We start from the raw sequence: 23,262 nt of genomic DNA, 5'->3' as shown, positions 1-23,262 counted from the left end.
TGCATGTTTTAAAGGATAGCCACAGGTTCAGAGCAAGTTCATGAATCCCATTGTGAGATTTACAGTATATAGTTGTTTGGGCTAATTTGACACCCGGTGACCAATTTGCTCAAAGCCAACTTCCTTCAAGAGCGACACCAACAGGGACTGCAGTTTACAAAAGACAAAGCTTCTTCATCTCTGTTGGGCTGGTGTTCTTCCGGCTAAGCTGCAAAACTGGAACTCAACACTTCTGAACTGTTAACATGAGCTGTACCAAGTCTAACCTTTAACTCAGAGGTAAACATTTATTGTATGCTATTTTTTTCAGATTTGAAGCATAGACAGAAATCTTTAGATTAGATCTCTCAGGATGACCACTCTGAGACGAGTTAAAATCAGTTCAAAATGAGGTGATGGACCCTTCATTAACATTTGTTTTGTCTCACACTTACAAGAGAGATAAAGACTAAATTTGATCAGTGCAATGGACCATGTGCCTCTTAAATACTCAGCCTTTTTAAAAACTTGGAGCTCATACATCTTTCACGTACCTTCCCACAAACACACACTACATTCACCTAGGAGAGGACAGACCTGGCTTCAGTAAAATCAGTTCTTGTAGGTCGTCTAATCCCTTATTTGAATACAAGATTACAATAGTGTGCCACATAAGACAACAAGTGGAAGGTAATTTTGGCATTTATTTTTTAAATTATCAAAATCTTTCAAATGTAGTGAAATGCATTGCATTGTATTTTGAAATGGAATAAAATACTACTAAGATGTACAGTGGAGGAAATACGTATTTTATCCACCCCTGATTAACAGTCTCAGATTTTTATGGCAGCTTTATTTAAACAGTTATAGAAGGGATATTTAAAAAAATATTGATGCATGATAGACACCTGTTCTAAATTGTCACCTGTATAAAAATCTACCTGCCCACAGATTCAGTAATACTCCACCATGGGCAAAACTAAAGAGCTGTCAAAAGATGTCAGGGACAAAGTTGTTGAACTCCACAAGGCTGGAATGGGCTGCAAAACCATAACTAAGAAGCTGAATGAGAAGGTGACAATTGTTGGTGCATTTATTTGGAAGTGGAAGAAGTACAACATGACTGTTAATCAACCTATGCTGGGGGTTCCATGCAAGATATCACCTCACAGGGTTTCAATGATCATGAGAAAGGTTAGCGATCAGCCGAGAAGCACATGGGAGGAGCTGGTTAATGATCCCAAGGCAGCTGGGACCACATTCACCAAGAAAACTATTGGTAATACACTGAGCAATGGTCTAAAATCTTGCAGTGCAGGGACTCAAAGTCCCTCTGCTCAAGTAGGCTCACATCCAGGCCCGCCTCAAGTTCGCCAATGAACATATTAATGACTCAGAAAGAAACTTGGAGAAAGACTGGGAGAAGGTGCTGTGGTCAGATGAGACAAAAATTGAGATCTTTAGCCTCAACTCAACTTGACGTGTTGGAGGAAGAGAAATGCCATCGGATCAAATACTTATTTCCTCCACTGTATACCAGGTTTGAAAAAGGAGTGGAGTGAAATTAATTTGATAGTCAAATGCTGAACCCTTTTTCTGTCAGTAGTCCAAGTTCATAAAACCACCATATGAAGATGAAAAAAAAAGCAAGGTATTGAAGGTGAATTACAAAATAAATGTAAATTGTCCTTCAGAGGGAGATATAAAGAAAGAGGACACTGAGGTGTTCTGAGGTGGTTTTGGCAACTGAGTTTTTATAGTATACTGTATAGTAAAACACCACATACGGTGACTTTCATACGGTGCCAAGTCCACAACCTTATGACCACTTTGCAAAGAGCTTAGAAAGACTTCACACTTTTATGTCCTTCACACAAACCAAATTGATTTGCTCTTTTTGTCTTAAAATCCTCACTCAGAGGTTGTTTATTGTAGATTTAAGACACATTTCCTCAACTAAAACAAAAGTTTAATAGAATCGACAATTCTACTCATGGAGGAAAGTGGAATTTTCGACCCACTTTATTGTGTTATAGCCGGCTAAATATTTGCCAGCAAAGTGGGTATTACAAGCTTTGTAGAGAGATAAACCCCAAAAACAACCAGATAGACGAATTTAAAAATTAGAAGTGTTTTACTTTGTGTCAAAACAATGGCTATGGAGGGAAGACATTTTGTCTATCACCCTATTCAGTTGTGTCAGGTCTGTGTCTATCATCGCAGAGCGATGTTGGGGAGTCAGCTCTGGACAAGGCTTTAGACTAGACAGACGAGGCTCAGCAGTAGGAGCAGCTTGGGGGCTAATTAAATTTTAAGTGCCTGTTGATTAAAACATTATTAAAGAGAAAACACAATGGCTACAAAGAAGGAAGACAGAGAACTATGGCTGAAGTGTAATTTTTAATGCCAGCGGAGCTGGGATGGCAAAACATTGACAAACACTTGTTTCCGTTTTCCCAACACTTCAGACCCCACAGATCACCTAACCGCCAGTGGAATGGGATTCCGTGCAGCCCCCCCACATGAGCTGTATAAAGAAGAAAAAAACCAATCTAATAAATACAGAGGGCCTTCAACAATAGAAGCCCAAATGAGTTGCTTTTCTGCAACTGGATGGGAGGTTGGTCTACTATTTTTTATCATTTTGATACTTTTCTTTTTGTTAGCATACCAATAAAATGAGAAACTTTGCCAAAATTTCCACGTCTAAAAGTACTAGTGGAGGCAATTGCCCCAACTGCTGCGACTTCAAAGTTGATCAATCCGAAAAATACATTTAAAAAGCACAACACAGGTTGAACTGCAACAAAGTCGAGTTCTATCCAAAAGCTTGATTTTTTTTAAACCTCATTTTCAAGTATCATTTATTAAATTATTTGTATGTACAAAAAAAAGAAATTCACGTAATGGACGGCCACACATTTTTTAGGAGGACTAAATGAGGAGTTTAAACCGACAATGTAAAAATGACGACAGTTATTGCTTGTTACTGCTGGAACGAGTATGGACATCTAATCCAAAGTTGTTGTTTAGACTATTTGCTTGTTCCTGTAGCTTTCATCTTCACACTTGTTTTGTGCCATTTATATGCACAAATCTAAAGTAGGTGAGTGCAGGATAGTTTGATGTAACTGCTTGGTGGGGAAAGAAACCCAAACAAAACACACAATTTAAAATGCACACAGCACTCACATTTGACAGGAATATTTTGTTAGATGTTTTTATGTGGCTGCTTTCTGCCAAGATTGTTTGGATAACAGCAGACAAGTTTGCTTCAAAAACTCAGTAGTGGAGGATCCCATTTGTTTAACAATAGCACCAGCTGGAGTGTCTGTCATTATGGTGTTGAACAGAAATCAGGAAAAAAAAGACAATGGATTAAATTAAGAGCTGAAGGGATGTTTGTCAGGACCAAACTGTGATGATAACATAAAGTTTACCCACTATTTTCCAGATTAAATGTGATTCCGATTATCCAGGCCCAGTCTCATATTATTAACATTATGGGCAACACTGGCTACAAACACCCAGCATTGAGGCCTACAAAGACACTCAGACTTATTTTTAGTTTATAATATTTTAAGTGCATTTTGTCTCTACGTAGGGGTTGTTCATCGATAAAAAAACAACAATTTATCCAAAATTTAGATGACTTATATTTTTGAATTCTCTGAATCCTGAGGTGGATTACCACCAACTGGCAGTGTCACATCACTCCATTTGGATGCTTGTTGCCAGCTAGGTTCAGAGGTAACAGCAACAGTGAATGGATATTTTCCAACAGTACATTTACCAGCATAGGAAGAACTAAATTCTAGGAGAAGAAAGAATGTGCCACTAAGAGAAAGGGAACACCATTAGCCATTAGGTGACTGGGTGTATATAAGTAGGCATGGCCAGAAGGATAAATACATTGGAGGAGGGGGGTAGGCTGGTTTGACAAGGAGGAGTTGGTGATCTAGGAGGAGAAGGCAAGCTTGATGCTGCAGGACGAATATCCTTCATCGCTGGCCATGCTCTGCAGGCTGCTGTGGTCATCCAGGTCGCTGGTGCTGGCTGTGCTCACACTGTCAAGCTCTCCATGGGAGAATTCTGTGCTTTCCACATCAACCTCAATCTCCTCTGCAGTCCATGACGAAGTGATGAGGGGGTTGTCCAAAAATGACACAAATCAACATTATCAGTGAACTCTGAACAGTCCATCAGCACATGCATAAAGGTAAAGAATACCCTCCAAGATCTGTCGGACGTTTCTCCAGTGTCATTAGGAGTTCCAGATTATAAATGTATGAAAATGTTACAGCACAATATTGTATTACTGTCATATGCTGAAAATACTGTAAATCTAAAATGTAACTGTTTATCATGGTTCCATGTGACTGATTGCAACCAGACTGAAACAAAATATAATACAGGTTTTTATACTTCATTTCTGGTTGTTTTTGCTTCTGGGAAAGCCGATTATGGTTAATAACACCTGATTTTTCACGTAGAGGGACCCTGAGTGGTACACCTCAGCATTATAGAATCAACCCAAGAGCTGGCATCTTTGGAGTCCGTAATTTCAAATCTTATTTCAAGATTGGCTTCTCACTCACCTTGGTCAGAGTCGGAACGGTCAGAGTAGAGGGTTGAGCTCACGCTATCCACGCGTATACGCTCCCCCTCACCCACACTACAAAGGGCTGCAGTACAGTTGCCTCCGCTCAGCAACTCCAGTTGGCGCTGGAGGTGCCGCTGCTCGCGCTCCAGAGACTCCAACTGGTACTGGCTCTTCCTGTCTGTCTCTTCAAGTTTCTGATCAAATGGAAGAGAGGAGTGAGATACAGAAACCTTAATTATGTGTGCTAATATTCAGTAAGTGCAGTAAAAGAATATGAGACATTATTAAGTCACTGTACTTACTCACCTTTCTTTGTACAATATAAACACTGGGCTGGAAAAGTGGGTTTTCGGTGTGTTTTGTAGAAAACCACCTTAAATTAACAGAGTTTTGTCTTGTAGACACAAGTTTTTAGGATTCCCCAAATAAAAAATTGGTTGGAAAATCACCAACCCCGAAATTTGAAATTCATATCAGAGATTAAAAGTACCAAATGAAATTGATTCAAACATGTTTTTCTTTTTTTTTTAAACAGTAACAACAATGAACTTCAACGTCACTTCTTGCAGACACCATATTTTACACAAGATTTCTTTGTCGGTTATCTTTTAAAAAAAAATAAATTATATACTCGGTTAATCCCCGAAGGGAAATTAGTGGCACACTCTAGTTAGTCAAATCAAATCACATGCATTTGTTATTGTGTACAGGTCCTGAACAAACAAACACACAGGGGGCCTGTACTCATGCAGAGGGAGGTAAAGTGGCGGGCAGCTCCTGCTTGGTGCGCCCCAAATGAGCAACATGTAAGGGAGACGGCGCCTTGCTCAAGGGCGCCTTTCTCAAGGGCGCCTTGCTCAAAGGCGCCTCGGCAGTGCTCCAGAGGTGAGCCGACCCCTCCCACTTTCAGCTCACTCCGGGTGCTTTTTTGGGCGGGAGCGGGGAACAAACTGCCGATCTCAGAACATTGGACAACCCGCTCTACCGCATGCTCTGCCACTGTAGTCTATTGGATTGATTTAGGCACCTTCGGATATATTTTACACAGGTAGCTGGGACTGAATAAGCACCAGGCCATGTTGTTTTGACTGAGAAAGCCCATTCTAACCCAACGAACACAGTGGTGTTGTCCAGACCACATGACGTTTTGCTTCCTTAAATTGTTCTTACTATTTGGTTGTTATTTATAGGTCAAATTAAAGAATGCAGTACCATCCAAATATCTTAGCAGGGTTCTTATCTTTACCTTTATGTGTGCTTTGGCTTTGTTGAGCAGGCTCAAGGTGGTGTGACGGTTGCAGTCAGGTCCCAGGGGTATGAGGTCTTTCAACCGCTCCAGACACAGCCGCAGGTGAGCCCGTCTGCAGTGGAAAGACAGATCCAAATAAGATGATTATAAATTGTACTAGAAGGAAGTGCTGAAACTGGCTTAAAAATGGAAAAAGTGAGAAATGTGAACTATTGAATTGACAGTTAAATTGTTTGGTGATTTTAACCACTACAATCTACTTAACCAACCTGACTCTCTCTTTTATACTCAGTTTAAAGTTCACTCTAAACCTGCTATTGGTGAAACCTCTCAGGCCTCTTTCTTTAAAGTTATATCCCTTGTCTATCAATTTTCTCATGCACAGATAACTGGATAAACATGGATGATGATCTGTTCCCATAACTTTATACCAACCCCAGACAAACACATCAAATCTACTAAGTGGGTGACTATTATTTTTAATAAAATTCAAAGAAAGTATAATTAAGAACATGGAACCATGCAGTACTTTGTCCTCTTGGGAGGTAGGTTTCTTAGGGCACACTGTGTTTATACATTTACAAAAACCAAGCAGGTTACACATTATTCATTCCTTGTGTTAGCTGAGAGACAATATATTACTCTGTGGTGGTATTTCTTGTACCAGCTTTAGCTACCTTTCTCATCCATATTACACACGTTTTTTATTAGTTTTTAATTTATTTTACGCTTTCATTCCAAACATGTTATTACAACAGACATCAGCTTCATCCCATTTGCAACATCAACAACAACATCCGAAAGAGAAAAAAAAAGACTGACGGGTAGAAGCCATTTAAATTGTAAAATTCCCGTCCCCACAATCAAGAACACCTCTCTCATTACAATATATTGTCAACCAAATTCATACATTCAATTTAACATTTAGATTATTTTGGCACACTGCTGTTTTGAACCGTCCAATCAGTCCCAATAGACATATGTGCACACGTCTTCATCAGTTATTGGAGTGACATGCAGTTTCAGCTGGTTGAGGAAAGTGAGTTGTGTTCGGTTTCTCAGGAGTCAGTCGGACTTGTTCCAAGTGGCTGTCGGCCTTCGTCAGGGCTTGCACTTTGTCATCAATTTTGTTCGGGATTTTCATGGACAGGATATTGAGGCGCAGTTGTGTCGAGGAGGGTTTGCAGTTTGGTGGGCTGAGGATTGCATCGATGTTTTTTGCAGATGATGTGGTCCTGTATCATTGGCCTATGATCTGCAGCACTCACTGCTCTGTTTGGAGTGTGAGTGTGAAGCGGCCGGAATGAAGATCAGCACCTCCAAATCTAAGTCCATGGTCCCCAGCAGGAAGCTGGTGGACTGCCTTCTCAGAGTGGGGAATGAGGTATCTTGGGGTCTTGTTCACGAGTGAGGGAACTATGGAATATGAGATTGGATGGAGAACTGGGGCAGCAGGAGCGGTATTGCAGTCGCTTTACTGCACTGTTGCAACAAAGAGGGAGCTAAGCTGAGAGGCAAAGCTCTCCATCTACCGTTTAATCTTTGTTCCTACCCTCACCTACAGTCATGAGCGATGGGTCATTACCGAAAGAATGAGATTGCGGACACAAGCGGCTAAAATGTTTTTTGTTCAGGCGGGTAGCTGGTGTCTCCCTTAAAGATAGGGTGACAATGTTATTTGCGAGGGGCTCAGAGTAAGAGCAGCTGCTGCTTCGCGTGGAAAGTAGTCAGCTGAGGTGGTTTGGGCATCTGGTATCCGGATGCCTCCATGGCACCTCCGTAGGGACGGCACGGACAACTGGGAAGAGATCTCGGGGCAGACCCAGGACCAGGTGGAGGGATTACATCTCAACACTGGTTTGGGAACGCCTTGGGATCCCCCAGTCAGAGCTGATTGATGTGGCCAGGGAAAGGGAAGTTTGGGGTTCCCTGTTTAAGCTGCTGTTACCGCAACCCAACTCCGGATAAGCAGGAGAAAATGGATGGATGGATAGCTGACCTCTCAGCTTACTAGCTTAAGGGTTCTGTGGAGAGACATAATGAATCAGTGGATGCAGTGGAATGGCCCAGACTCAGGAGCTTTCTCTGGGGGAGCCTAAAGAAGATGACTTCAGAGAATCAGAGATGGAATTCACCACACTGATATCGTTGGGTCGGACTGGTCCCTGATCTGCTATATCAAGTGTACAGTGCTCTTAATGCAGATGGACTGTAACTGTGGGTATTCAAAGTGTGTGTGTTTGTGTGAGGAGGAGAGGTTCAGCTATGCATGGACCTGCACTGACTACATAACCGCAGAAGATGTCCCATATATTAACTGGGTGAACAAAACAAGTACAGTGGTACCTCCACTTACGAAATTAATTGGTTCTGGAAGAAATTTCGTAAGTAGAAAATTTCGTAAGTAGAGACGCGTTTTCCATGCAAATGCCCTAATCCGTTCCAAGCCCCCCAAAATTCAGACATAAATGTTTTATAAAGCATAAAAATGCATCAAAACATGTAAAAAAAATACATGTTACAATTGGATTATTACACAATAAATGAGGGTTGTGCATAACGTAAAAAACAAAGAATAAAGAACAAAAGTGATGTTAATTTATCTTTTAACTGCTGTCCTCATTGTTTTTTGCCCTCTTTGGTTCATGCACTCTTGCCTCACCATGCCGAACAACAGAGTGAATTCCAGTCCTCCTTTTGAACTTCTCAAACCCCCACTCCGATGCCTTAAACTCCTTAAACTTCCTTTTGTTTTAATAACGTGGCAATTGTACATGCATTATGGCCATATTCTTTGGCGAGATCAACCAAACGCATCCCTTTTTCATGCTTTTCTATTATCTCTTGCTTTGTATGGACAAAAAACTCTTTTCTTCATCTTTTCTTTTCCTCTTTTCTCCGTAATTTTCTTGGGGTCCATAGTAAATACTCTAAAAGTTAATATATTTACGTAAAACTATCAGAACACGTCATGGGTCGAGGGCCGAATGATGAGGACGCTGCATAGACACCTATCTAGCTATAGACAGAGGTCCCTCTTAGCCAATGGGATGCCAGGATGCTAGGTAATAGCCAATGGCAGAGCAGCTATAAGAATGTTGAATTCAGGAACCTTTCGAAGCTGCGAGTAGCAGCCCATACTGCATTTTTACAGTTTTATTTTTATTTTTTGTAACTCGAAATTTCTTTTGTAACTAGAGGCAATATTTTCCTGTTGAGGCGTTTCGTAAGTAGGGGTACCACTGTACTGTATATCTAATGAGTGAAAGAGGCAGACATCCTGTCCGAAGTGTTATAAGCAGACACATAGACATACACACACACACACACACACACACACACACACACACACACACACACACACACACACACACACACACACACACACACACACACACACACACACACACACACACACACACACACACACACACACACACACACACACACACACACACAGAGTCTGGGACATGAGGGATAACAAGTGATAGACAAAGATCTGTGCAGTTGGTTCTGACAAAAGACAGCATAGACACCCTTAAGTTTTTATCTGTGCTTGTCTCATCAGAACCTCAAATCACCTTTGCCCTGAATGTCTAAACACATGCACTGTGCACAATTATTAGGCCAGTGATTATTTTGAGCTCTGCAGTGCACTGGAGTCACACCCAGAGTGTACCCTTCCTCACGCCCAGTCGATTTTTTTCAATACAAGGGAAATTGCAGTAGTTTTGAAAGATGTAGGAATAGTACTAGGCAGGAGAGAAGAGTGGATGAAGGCAGAAATGAGGGGGATAAAGGAAGGGAGGAAGGCTTTAACCATAACCGTGGGGAGGGGATCCAGCTGGGAAGTAGAAGCACCCCTGTTCTAAACTGTCATGCGTAGCAGGCTCTGAAATCCCTCACTGTCAAGAGTCAAGTCAAGAGAGAAATGTCTTGTTTTTCCTTGAAATGAGAGGGAGATGTTCATGGAAAACTAAGTAGATATAAGGATGTTTAATGTACAGCAATGCCTTGTGCATTCACGCTTCAAGATGTCCGGCTTCACCTCATTGCGGATTTTTAGTAGGTAGTCACGTGATCACATCCAAGCATTCTATTGGTTGACAGCATCTGGAAGTGCGCTGCGTTCCGAGACTCGCAGAACGCAGCGCACTTCTGTGTATTTAAGAAACACTTAAAAGCACTCTAAACAATCTATAATAGTTAATATCATTATGGGAGGGTTCATAGACATTTAAATGACTGTAAATGATAGTTTGTTTTAATGTTGCAGAATTTTGTCATTTGTGGGTGGTCCTGGAACACATTAACCACTGTAATGATGTTTAGTGGTTTGGTTCAGAAATTATCCTGAAAGATTAGGAAGTTTAACATATGAGGGAAAAATATCATCACTTACGTGGATCAAACAAAGCACTGCTGAACATTAATAGCAATTTATCCTTGCACATTATGCAATGCTTGTTCAATAACCAGGAGACAAATGACAAATGACTCAGGGAGTGGGCATCTGGCACTGCCACCCTTAGGTCTAGCTAATATTCTTAATAAATAAATAAATAAAAAATAATAATAACAAAATTAAGCAAAGAAAACACTATCCATGTCATACTTCTCATTACCAGACAAAGGTGGTCTTCCCTTTCCCCTGCGACAATGGGGCACCTCCACTCTATCTCTCTCTCTCTCTGTATGTGTGTGTTCTTGATGGGTCCCAGATGGATATGTAGGCAGGCGGCTACTGCCTTTTGGCTTTGACATGTGAGGAAGCAGCCCATTGGCACTGGGTCAGAACACCACATGTCCCTGTCCTCCCTTTCTATGTTTCACAGGCAGTACCATATATTTTCCTACCAACTCAAATATTTTTGTCATCTTTTACCTTAATTCATTTCAATTGCACTTACACACTTCCTTTGTACAAATAAATATTACTTTAAAAAAAATCAGAGGTTGACACTTATGAGTATGTGTGTGTAGATCTTATTGCTCAAAAAATTTGAATTTGTTAAAATGATGTCTATTCTGTACTGCTCTTCATCTCACTGTAGCAGGTTCACTAGTCCTTGAAATGCATCAGACTAGCTCCGGATATGCTTAAAGCGAAGTACTGATACAGAAGACTTCTCATGCTCTGTTTGTTGGTATGGGAGAGCTGCCCACCACAGCTCTCACAGAGTCAACACACTTCATGTTAATCTCTCCACACTGCAGCAAACAAGAGAAGCTATGTAACAACCTTTCTTATCCTTGTTTATCAATGCACACGCAGACCCTGTGAGTTCATCAAAACTAGACTCCAATGTTTGTCAGTGTGGAAAAGAGTGCAAAGTCACAAATAATTCCAATATTCAAGAGGCCAAAGATGTTGATTTTGTTCAACTGATACCCAAAATCAATAATGGCCTGCTTCTCATGACTAACACCACCAAATAACTGTGTGTTTGTGTATGAACAATAAACACAAATTCAAAAGCTTTCTTGTTCGTGAGCGATGATAACTGCGCTCTCAGCGACAATAATTCCTCCCTCCTCCTTCGAGTTGTCCCCGACCTTTTTCATGCCATGGACCAGTTTTACGTCACACAATATTTTCACGGACTGACATTAAGGTGTGGCAGATAAATACGACAAACTTGATGGTACAACCTGCATAAGAACTGGTACTTTCTTTGAAGTCATAGATTCTTCTATTGTCTTCTCGTTGGCTATTTTACCCTGCACAAAGAAACTTTCCAAAGGCGTTTGTTTTTTTGTTCATTTTGCTAAATGCTAAATTGGGACTTTCAATTTAGTGGTAATGTATTCTGTGTTTCCATCCAAAGTGGCCCATTTAAAAATGTAGCCATGTAATCAAGGCAAACATCTTGCACCAACAGTGACTCAAAGACATGTGACAGAGAGAATATGGGAATTTTCCAAAAACAAAACATCGTTCAAAATCAGATTATAAATAAAACTAGCGGGAACCCATGTAAATTCCACGATAAAACAATAATATCAGACTTCATACCAAACATATGAAAACAAATTTATTGGTATTATAAACCAAGCGCACTCATGACAGAGTTCTCCCACCAGCAGCCAGCGCATCCCGGTCTGACCCAGAACTGGTGTCGGCGTATTTGACGAGGAACGTCAATGAATGAATGAATAAATAAATATACAAACTTTATGACTCAAAGAAACAGAAGAACAAATATCCAACTGTTAAGCATGTTTATCAAGGCGTCTTTGATGTGGAGCTGTTATATGTAGAAAATAGCTGGTTTTAACTCCGTCTACTCTGTGTGTACATATAGACAGGGGTCACAGGCACTAACGTCACAGCAGTTTTCATCGCAGGGAGACGCCCTCCGGATAGGAAAAGTTTCGGTTACAGCGTCCACATGACAACGCAGACCCGGCGTTTTCAAAAAACTTCACTTTGGCCCGTGTTTTCGTCCCGGATCTCTGCGTTGTCGTGTGACCAGGATGGATATGATCAGGAATGAGTACATCAGAGGGACAGCACATGTTAAGAGTTTTTGGAGATGAAGTCAGAGAGGCCAGACTGAGATGGTTTGGACCTGTCTAAAGGAGAGATAGTGAATATATTGGTAAAAGGATGCTGAGTTTTGAACTGCTACATTACAGTACAGGCAGTCCTCAATATACTAACATAATTGGTTCTGAGAAGCTGTTTGTAAGTTGAATTGTTTGTAAGTCGTTATTTTTAAAAATTTCCATCTATAAGCACCATTTGCAGTACTTTAAATGCCATTACTATACAGAAGTACTTCTTGACAACATAAAAACAAGTAAACATAAAATAAAGAAAATGCAGGTACATTTTGTTTCAATTTGCAGGAGGAACTGTGAGTCTAGGAATGCAGTGCACACACAGATGCTGTCGGCCAATAGCATGTCCGTACGGTCTCACATGACTACAGCTCATGGGAGACACTTGCTCCTCGCTTCTTGCTCTCTCCCTTGTCCTCGATAAGATGAAACTTACAGATGAAGTTCTCAATTTACCCGTCAATCTAGGACTGCGCTCTTCTGGACTGAGGCTTCAGATGTTGTTCCAGGAATCTGCTGGAGCCACTCTTCCAGTTTGGGGGTCACTGCCCCAAGTGCTCCCACTACCACGGGGACCACATTAACCTTGATCTTCCACATACAATATGTTCCAGCTCTACTTTCAATCCTTGATACTTCTCAATCTTTTCGTGTTCCTTCTTCCTAATGTTGGCGTCAGCTGGAATCGCCACATCTATCACCACTGCTCTCTTCTGCTCTTTGTCCATCACCACTATGTCCAGTTTGTTAGCAAGCAGCTGTTAGTCAGTCTGGAAGCTGAAGTCCCACAGGATCTTGGCCTTGTCATTCTCAACCACCTTTGGTGGTATGTCCCATTGGGATTTGGGTACTTCTAGTCCATACTGGGTACAGATGTTCCTGTACACTATCACAGCTACAGGTTGTGCCTTTCCATGTATGCTGAGCTGGCGAGCATCTTAGACGCTGCTACCACATGCTGGACTGTCTCTGGGGCTTCTTTCCATAGCCTGCACCTTGGGTCAGATCTACGGTGGTAGATATTGGCCTCCATTGCTCTTGTACTTAGGGCCTGTTCATGTGCTGCCATGATCAGTGCCTCTGTGCTGTCTGTCAGTCCAGCTTTATCCAGCCACTGGTAGGTCTTCTTGATATCAGCCACTTCCTCTATCTGACAGTGGGACATGCCGTGTAGGGGCTTGTTACTCCATGTTGTCTCCTCCTCCTCTTCCTCCTCAGGTTTCTGCTGTCTAAGGCATTCACTGAGCAGTTCTGTTGGGGCCATCTTCCTAATGTACTCTTGGATTTTCGATGGTTCATCCTGGACAGTGGCCCTGATGCTCACTAGTCCTCGGCCTCCCTCTTTCCGCTTAATGTACAGCCTCAGGGTGCTGGACTTGGGGTGAAACCCTCCATGCATGGTGAGGAGCTTTCTAGCCTTAATATCTGTGGCTTCTATCCCCTCCTTTATATATATATATATATATATATATATATATATATATATATATATATATATATATATATATATATATATATATATATATATATATATATATATATATATATATATATATATATATATATATATATTGCACCATGTAAAAAAAAGTTACACTCTGCAATACAGCTTTTATATTGCGGTCCTTACTCGTTTGGCAGTTTAAATATATGCACCACACCTCTGGTATAAAATTACTAAACACTGCATGCCGTATTTGAATTTTAGGCTTATACAAAATGGATATGGGGTGATTGTTACAGGCAGATTCAAGCCATATGTGTTTTTGTCTGGAATCCCTTTTAATTTATTATTGTTCTAAATCTAATGTAATATTGTAAAAAAAGGTTGAAAAAGTGATTGTTTGAATCGATCAAATAAATGTTCTAGAGTTCATGGAACATGAAATCCTGTGTTTAGAGTTATTACAAACAGAACTGTTACCTTGTCCTTATATATTTCAGTCACATGTATCATAACTATATAATTGCAAGGTACTACTTTTTAAGGTCAGATCATTTTTGCACTGTACATGTAACTGAAATACATATATATGTATAGATATATAAATATATAAGTACCAAACTTAAAGTTCATAATATTGATTCATGGTACATATTGCTGATATATTTATGTACCGAACAATCTTTTTTTAAGATCAGACAATGGATACATACAGTATATACATATCTGATACATGTACTAAGTACAAAAAACCTTACATTTTTTAAATTCAGATTAGTACACGTAACTTTAAAAATTTAAGTTCTGAATATTTGTAATATAATAACTGTAATAAATGTGTTTAACTATTTAAAACTTTTGAGGCAAATGATTCCCTTAAAACTTTTGAGATCTACTTCTCATTCTGGCTTACAGTGTAGGTGGCATGATAAAATCAAGTTCATCTAATGAATTATTTATTTTGAGTGTACGTATCCCATGTTTTTTGCTATATTCATAAGAATTGCTGTTGAACACACTAAAAATATTGAAAAGATGATTATACATAAATGAAATCACACTTTAACATTAACTACAATTAAGGTCCCATATTATACTCTTATTAATTAATGTCATACGACTACACTGCATTTCAAATGTATTCAATTCAATTAAATAAACTTTATTTTACAAAAGACAGGATTGGTGCACAAAAAGGAAATACAGAGTGCAAAGAGCAAAAACCAGACTCAATACACAGAAAACTAACACTAAATACACAATAATGTATTTAGATATGGACAATATAAACAGGTATAACGATATCCATCAGGCGCTTCATATTGTGGCAGCATTATGTGTTGTTATAAAAAGTGTTAATAATGTAAAAATAACCAAATTAAATATAAACAGGTATGCAGTTACAGGTAAACACAAAACCTGTAGAGAGATTCTGCAGGAGTTTAGGAGGTTTTCAGCTTTGGGAACAAAGGCAGCTTTCCTCCTCTGTGTCCTGTAGCCAGGGCAACGGAGATTGCGTTGAGTGGGGAGCCACTCAAAGGAGGAGCGTGGAGAGAGTGTGGAGTCCTGAAGGATTATACTGGCTAGCCGGAGCGTTTGTTGCTCGTATATGGAGGAGAGGGATCCGGTTGGAAATCCAATGATCTCAGAACAGACTTTTGTGATCTTCTCCAGACGGTTTCTGTTTTGGTGGCAGACAGAGTGGAACCAGCAAGTTAAGGAGAATGTGGAGATGCTCTCAACGAAGGAGTAATAGAAAGCCAGCAGGATGTGTTTGCTGACTTGAAAGGAATCAAGTTTCCTGAGGAGGTACTGCCACTGATCACACTTCCTGAGGATCTCAGCTGTGTTAGAGGAGAATTTCAGCAGGTTATCAAAAATAGTGCCCAAATATTTGTACTCCTCCACCTGCTCCACTGGCTTCCCATGAATTGAGGAGATGGATGCAGTTCAAGGAATATGGTGTGCGTCATTCTTGCCCACCATAGGAAACACTGGGGGTGGGACAAGTCTATAAGAGTGTGGGAAAAGGTAATACAGACATAAGGTGATTTAATATCAGTTTGGGGAGGGTTCATAAACGTTTAAATTACTGTAAATAATGAAATAAATACTTGGTCGCTATGTCTCGGAATTTTGTTTTTCGTGGGTGGTCCTGGAACGCATTAACCGCGAGTAACTAGAGATTACTTTACTAATTACCCTACAGCAGGAGGTATCAAACTCAAATACATGGAGGGCCTAAAAAACAATTTGTTACAAGCCGAGGGCCAGACTGGTTCAATGCTTATTAAAACATATTGAAATGAACATAGCCTATTGAACCAAGAGCTAACACTGTATATTATTGGATGATTAAATAAAGCAATATTTTGTTATGGCTCTATCAATAACTTCAAGGGGAAACCTTTTCAACAGGCAAACAGCAAGAAAGTAAATGTCCTTCAGAAACAAAATATATTCCTTAATATCAAGATAAAGGCATTCATGAAATTGCATGCATTATAAACTGATAATACATTACTGTGCATGCATTATTGCATGAACAATAATAAACAGTACACAATAATAATGGATTATTGTGCAAAATAATAATTAAAAAAATTATTGTGTTGCTCTATGATCCTACCAATCACTGCTATGAAATAGCAAAATAAAAAAAAAAATCAAATCAGTTGTATCCTTTCTCATGGCTCTTATCTGCAATTTTCCCTGAGTCCATTCAACTGAAATAAATATGAATAAAATACAAAACTCTATGGCACACAGACAAAACAAAGCTTCCTTCAAACAGACATCATGTCTTGTAGAAACAAATTTAAAAATTTAACTGAATTTAAAACTAAAAATACGTTACTGCTCTGTGATGCTCACTTTTCTGAGGCTGACCCTAATATTTGATGGTGTCTCATCTTTTGCACAAGTTCATGAATGTCCAGGGTCAGGGTTCATTCAGGGATCAGGCTCTGAGCTGAGGAAACCCTCAGGATGGAGGGAAGGTTTTGAACAGTCAGACAGGCTCCTGTGTGATGTTTTGTTCAGCTTCATTAGAGAGAATAACTATTCACACAGGTGCTACAAAACGTAGAAAGCGTCTGAGCAGCTTTGATGCACAGCTGGGGCATTGTGGCGGGGATGAATCGTGCAAACTTAGCAGAAGACACACAGGTTCACCTTTTACCTCTCTGAACAAAAATTCTGACTCCCAGCTGGCTTGAAACGCCCCGCTCTCAGCATCCACCTTCCTTTTAGCCAGTTTTGAGGAGGGGAGTGGCTAAATTCAACCTCCGCTTTGACTGCTGATAAACATCCATCCATCGTCATGATCGCTTCATCCATTGTCGCAGGTCACAGGAAGCTGGAACCTATCCCAGCAGGCTTAGGGTGTGAGGCGGGGGAAACTCTGGGCTAGTGCATCGCGGAGCCACACAGAGACACAGACAACCACGCACACACTCATTCCTACGGTCAATTTGGGACCGGTTAATTAACCTGAAGCCCAAGTTTTTGGAGGTGGGAGGAAGCAGAAGAACCCGGAAAGCACCCATGCAGATACGGAAAGAACATGCAAACTCCGCACAGAGCGAGACGCCAATCCGAAACCGCCTTGCTGTGCAGCAACAGTGCTACCCACTACGCCAACGTGAATCCCTACTGATAAACATTGAAGCGCAAAGCCCGCTTGCTGTGCTGCAGTGACTTCTGCTACCGTTCCATCGTGGGGAATGTAGTTTGGTGCGTGCAAAACACCAGGAGGATGATGTGGCCTGCGGGCTGGTTCTAATAGTAATTAAAAATCATTCGACAGTTCATACATAATTTGCCATGGGCCAGATCTCGCCCCGTGGGCCTTGACTATGACATATGTGCCCTACAGGGATCACTACAGTTAAAATAAGGATAAAAATACGTTATCGCCGCTCTACGCGCCGACTGGTCAACCACATGAGCAGCGATCCTGAACCAGAAGTTTATTGCTCCAAGCCGATCCGTCGTCCTTAATTTCAGCTGTTGGAAATGACTGAAATTAGCTCCCCAGAGAACGATCCGCTTGCATGGGCTGGCCATTAAATGTTAATGAGCGCCCTCTGTCAATGCCTGCTACTGCCCCCGTTGATGTAATGCACTTGCGCCACATGCATGTGCCACCATGCACACTGCTGGCCTCGTTTGGTTTTATTTTTGAAACCTTGTTACTACTTATTTCTCTCTTATTTTTGTTATTTCTACAGTAATCACAGAGATATTTTTACTGTGAGTCAGCTGACAGTAAAAACTGTGTGGCTTATTGCATACACACAATATCAGCTGATATCAGCTGATAGCTGAACCTGGAGTGTAAATTATAGAGTTGAGCATTTGTACTGTATTAAAAGCAACCTTCAAGCTAAAGGAAACAAACAGTTCTGTTTCCTGACCAGCTATATTTGCTGACTTAGTGGTTTAACACAAAGAGCATGGCTGTTGTTTTTGTTACATGCATCTTCAAAGATTCCCAACTTTTTATACTCCTGTGATGTCCTCTCTTTTATAGACAAGGACATCATCACCTCGCTTTCACATGACTGCTGTTGAGTTGCACAGCCATGGTCAGAAGTTTGTTTACCGATGCTCACAATGGCACATAACTGTTGTTTTTTTTGAACAAAGGTAACCTCCACTTACCATGTTGACTGTTAGGAAATTAAAAGTGCAGATGGAAATGATCTAAATTGGTATGGATTACAGTAATAATACATACATACATACATACATACATACATCTTCTTACTGCTTCATCCGCTGTAGTGGGTCGCAGGTGGCCGGAGCCTATCCCAGATGGCTTAGGGCGTGAGGCGGTGCAAACTCTGGGCACGACACCAGTGCACCGTGGAACCACACACTGACACAGACAGCCACGCACACTCACACCTACGGACACCTTGAAGCCAGCCAATTTACCTCAACCGCATGTTTTTGGAGATGGGAGGAAGCCGGAAAACCCAGAGAGAACCCAAGCAGACACGGGGAGAACATGCAAACTCCACACAGATCGGGGCGCGGTACCCAGAACTGCCTAGCTGTACGGCGACATCGCTACCCACTGCACCACCCTAATAATAAATAATGACAATCAAATACTTTATTAGGGCGGCAGTGGTGGCGCAGTGGTTAGTGCTGGCGCCTCACAACATGGCGGACCCGCGTTCGAGTCCCACACACACACACACACACACACACACACACACACACACACACACACACACACACACACACACACACACACACACACACAGCAGGCAAGCAGAGAGGTAGAACAGCGGGCAGCTCCCTGGTACTGTGCCTCATTGAGCAATGTCAGCACAATACTATGTTTCTTTGTGAAAGGACATAGTATTTTGTTGTTGTTGCTTTTATAATCATATATTAACCATTGTGTTACCCTGTGTTAATCCTCATGGTTTACACAATTTATGATGCATAGTGCTCAAGAGGTGAACTAACAGGTGAAGTGGCACCTTCCACTGTATGATCATACTCCAAACTTTATAAGTCAAAGTCAGCTTTATTGTCAAATGTACCATATATGCACGACATACAGTACAGATGAAATTGCAGTCCTCTCTGACCCACGGTAAACAGGCAGTACAACGCAGGTAGTACAACACAGGTAGTACAACACAGGCAGGACAATACAGGCAGGACAACACAGGCAGGACAACACAGGCAGGACAACACAGGCAGGGCAACACAGGCAGGACAACACAGGCAGGACAACACAGGCAGGACAACACAGGCAGGACAACACAGGCAGGACAACAAAGGCAGGACAACACAGGCAGGAAAACAGGCAGTACAACACAGACAGTACATCAGACAGTACAGCACGAAGTATTAGACGAAACACAAGGGATGGTAAACATCACTATACACTCCTTAATCCCGTAGGGGAAGTGACGTGTGTTGATGGGGGGAGAGAGAGATAAGTAGTCAGGTGCTGGGGAGAGGGCAGGACAGTGTGACGGTAGAGTTTAAGGCTACGGCAGGGGGCAGAGCAGGGAGGGAATTGAGCATCCTGGTGAAAGAAACTGTCCTTGAGCCTGCTGGCTCTGGCCCGCAGACTGCAGTCTCCTACCTGATGGCAACAGGCTGAAAAGGCTGTGAGAGGGGTGGGTGGAATCACCTGCAATGCTGATAGCTTTGCGGGTAAGGCGGATGTTGTAAATGTCTATAAGAAGGGAGAGAGGCACCAGTGATCTTTTCAGCTGCTCTCACAATGCGCTGTAGGGTCTTACGGCAGGAAACGGTGCAGGCGCAGTACCACACGGTAATGCAGCTGGGTAAGATGCTCTCAATGACGCCTCTGTAGATGGTGAGCATGACGGGGGGTTGGGCTCTCGCTCTCCTCAGGTTGAGGAGGAAGTAGAGGCGCTGTTGGGCTTTTTTGGCCAGCGATGCAGTGTTGCGGTCCCAGGACAGGTCCTCGGAGATGTGCACACCCAGGAACTTGGTGCCGCTGACCCTTTCCATTGCAGCACCATCGATGGCTAGTGGAGCATGCTGAGTGCGTGTCCACAACAATCACTTTCTTCTTCTCCACATTCAGATGGAGATTGTTCTCCTTCCACAACATAGCCAGGCAGCTCACCTCATTTGTGTAGGCTGTCTCATCATTGTTGTTGATGAGACCCACTACAGTCGTGTCATCTGCAAACTTGATGAAGAGGTTGGAGCTGGAAGTCGGTGTACAGTCATGGGTTAGCAGAGTGAAGAGGAGGGGGCTCAGTGCGCTTCCTTTTAAGTACATGTTGGTATTGAATTCACCACCCTCCACTCCCAAGCCCAAGCTTATTGGAATACTTCACATATTTGCGTGTTATCCTTGTGCAGAGGCCATGCAATCTTTTCTGTATCGTTTCAATTTTTTAGTATATGTATTTGCAAAGTAATATGGCAAAGTGCTAATTCTAAGTCGCCTTTATTTCTGCAAACCGTTTTATTAATTTTTGATTTCATGGATAATCCTGTTATTAATCCATGTTTAGCAATTAGTGTAGCTTGTGCTACAGTAGCATCAACAATTAATGGACAATAAGTTAGAATGCCAAAAGATAACGAGCTGTAAATGACTTGTGATTTTTACTGGAACAAATACGTAAGATATTGTGCAGATATTGCCCATTGTTGATGTATACCATTTCTACACACACAACACAAAACTAATCGTTGCGCTACAGCAACAGGAGGCTTTCTCTTTTGGACAAACGAATGGTTCCCTCATCTCCTTCATGGAACACAGGCAGATGGGATGGAATCAGAGACTCAGAATGAGATAGAGAGGGTCAAAGATACTGAGAGTGGGGGTGGAATGAGTCTGTGTAATCTGCCCAGAAACTAGCCATGGGTCAAACAGAGCAGTCTGTCAATAGTTCCACTGTGTCTACCGATGCAAAAACTACATAAGTCTAGTCATTTGTTTCACAGTAAATTCTCATATCAATGTAACATGTTAAGTCAAAACTACAAGATCACATTTGCAGCACTTACATGCTTCACATTTTGTATTCATCAAGTGTAAAATGAATGCAAAAGTTCAATTCCTAAAACTGTAAGATTAAAAACCAAACAGCATATATTCTGTTGCCACCATCTTTGAACAGTGTGATTTCCTGTGGCACATACACTAACTGCTCAATTATTGACTCAATTAAACAACATTTTATAATATATGAATGAAATGACAATTTGCTGAATTACCACTCATCTCTAACACATATATGTGTCTTTTTAAAGTACAGTAATTAAAAAAAACTAACACTGCGAGCCATGCTAAAAAGCGACCAATATTCTGAAAAGACTGCAGGAGGAATTGTGGAAGGGATGAACAGGCATGGCTGGATCTGGGTGGGAAAAGGACTTTGATGCTTCTGTACAATCAGGCAGTTGTGACCTCAATTCCAAAAGGAGTTTCAGTCTGTGTAGAGCAGGGATTCTCATACTGATAGGCGGTCAAGGCTGCAGTTAAAACACTTAAACATTCCGGGCTAAAACCACACTTTAGACTGGTAGCTTTAAAATTCAAATGAGCTCAATTTGGACTTACAGGAAGCTATTCTAACTGTTTAGCTGAACCAAGTGGTAAATAAAGCGAAATATATTTAATAATAATACAGACCAATGCTGTTGTCACGCTAAATCTGCTGAAGCCATCACAATGCACAGCAACACTAAAAAGGATGGAAGACAGACATGCAAAAATGCAAAGAGAGGGGATAGAGTGAGTGCGCTTGAAAGGGAAGGTGTGAAAAAATAATTCAGAAATATGCCCAGTTCATGCAGCCACTAAATACACAAACACATGCTCAAACCTGTACATGTACAAACAGTCACGAGTTGATTGAAGTACAGAGTGAGAAGGGGTGTGGTGGCTGTACAGCAGGGCACAGGGACTCCAAGGCTTTAAGCCCATACCAAACACATGCAGATTAGTTCACACGTGCATACTGATTTTTAATCTACTTCACTAACAAGAGATGGAAAAGAGAAAAAAACCAAAGGAGACAAGTGAGACAGAATAAATTTAACGGGCACAGATAGTGACCTTGAAATGGTGAGCATCTTATACTTGGATTTAATAACTGTACTGTACTGTAACACAGACACGAACACACACAATTCTCCTTTTTTTTTCCTGTGTAGCCTTATAGGCAAGGTCACAGATTTTGTATTAAATAAAACTGTGCCTTGTGTAAAGCCACGGAGAAATGGCCAGTTATTAGATGCTGCCTGAAGGAGGTGGTAAGGTTGTACTTGGAAGAGGAGAGGGTGTTGCTCTCCAAACAACATTCTCTTTGCGGATGTGGACATATTTCTTATATATCCAATGGGGGCTGTGATGGCAGTTTAATCCAAATAATCTACATCAATATTGGATACAAAAATACATTTGTATGCCCAGATATGCTCATTTTGATTAACTCACTAACTTGCTAACCCCCATGATTGGTTAGATGGAAGTGTTTCCCCCCTTTTCACTAGATGTAAGGCTAAATATAGTAGACATACTTAGAAGAAGTCTGGTTTTGCCTAAGTCTTTGTGCAGTACCCACACACCTCTCTCCCAGTATGGGTTAAGTAAGGGTGGAGGTAAAAAAGAGAAGCTTTTCTTTGTCTCATTCTCTCTTTAAGTTAGCTAACATAATGTAAAAATTGCTGTTAATGTGAGAAGCTTCTCCAAGAAGGAGGAAGCAAATCAGGAGCATTCCTTCCTGGGCGATTAATTAACTACAACCTCTAACATTCTAATGAGTAAGCCCAACACAATTCTGTTGATGGCAACATATCAGGGGGAACTCAACACTTTGCAAAACGCTGTAGTACAGCTTGAACATGCTACGATATTGAAGACCATTTGCTCCAGCCATTCAAATAGAAAAACAAACC

At 41.2% G+C, this 23,262-nt stretch overlaps 1 protein-coding gene, 1 non-coding gene and 1 pseudogene across 4 annotated transcripts in view; 1 reads left to right on the top strand and 2 right to left on the bottom strand.

Moving 5' to 3' along the window:
- The first annotated feature begins 948 nt into the window (after positions 1-948).
- Positions 949-2,244, top strand: LOC137600616 (uncharacterized; annotated as a pseudogene).
- mxi1 (max interactor 1, dimerization protein) overlaps positions 1,915-23,262 on the bottom strand; it is a 37,003-nt gene continuing 15,655 nt past the window's right edge. The window contains exons 4-6 of one of the 3 annotated variants that reach the window (XM_068321894.1): positions 5,829-5,943; positions 4,578-4,776; positions 1,915-4,101 (exon numbers count right to left, since the gene is read on the bottom strand). In XM_068321894.1, the coding sequence (XP_068177995.1) occupies positions 3,938-4,101; positions 4,578-4,776; positions 5,829-5,943 (478 nt within the window). In that variant the 3' untranslated portion in view covers positions 1,915-3,937. Of the gene's footprint in view, positions 4,102-4,577; positions 4,777-5,828; positions 5,944-15,030; positions 15,521-23,262 lie in introns of those variants that run through there. The other 2 variants (XM_068321896.1, XM_068321895.1) reach the window with 2 other exon arrangements.
- Positions 20,665-20,771, bottom strand: LOC137600871 (U6 spliceosomal RNA). Its single transcript, XR_011036999.1, has one exon. It is a non-coding gene; the product is annotated as a U6 spliceosomal RNA (small nuclear RNA).

The sequence above is a fragment of the Antennarius striatus genome, chromosome 8 (assembly GCF_040054535.1).
Source record: "Antennarius striatus isolate MH-2024 chromosome 8, ASM4005453v1, whole genome shotgun sequence".
In the NCBI taxonomy this organism is placed as follows: domain Eukaryota; kingdom Metazoa; phylum Chordata; class Actinopteri; order Lophiiformes; family Antennariidae; genus Antennarius; species Antennarius striatus.
The sequence above is the reverse complement of the archived record's forward strand: the minus strand, read 5'-3'. Positions and strand labels throughout refer to the sequence as shown.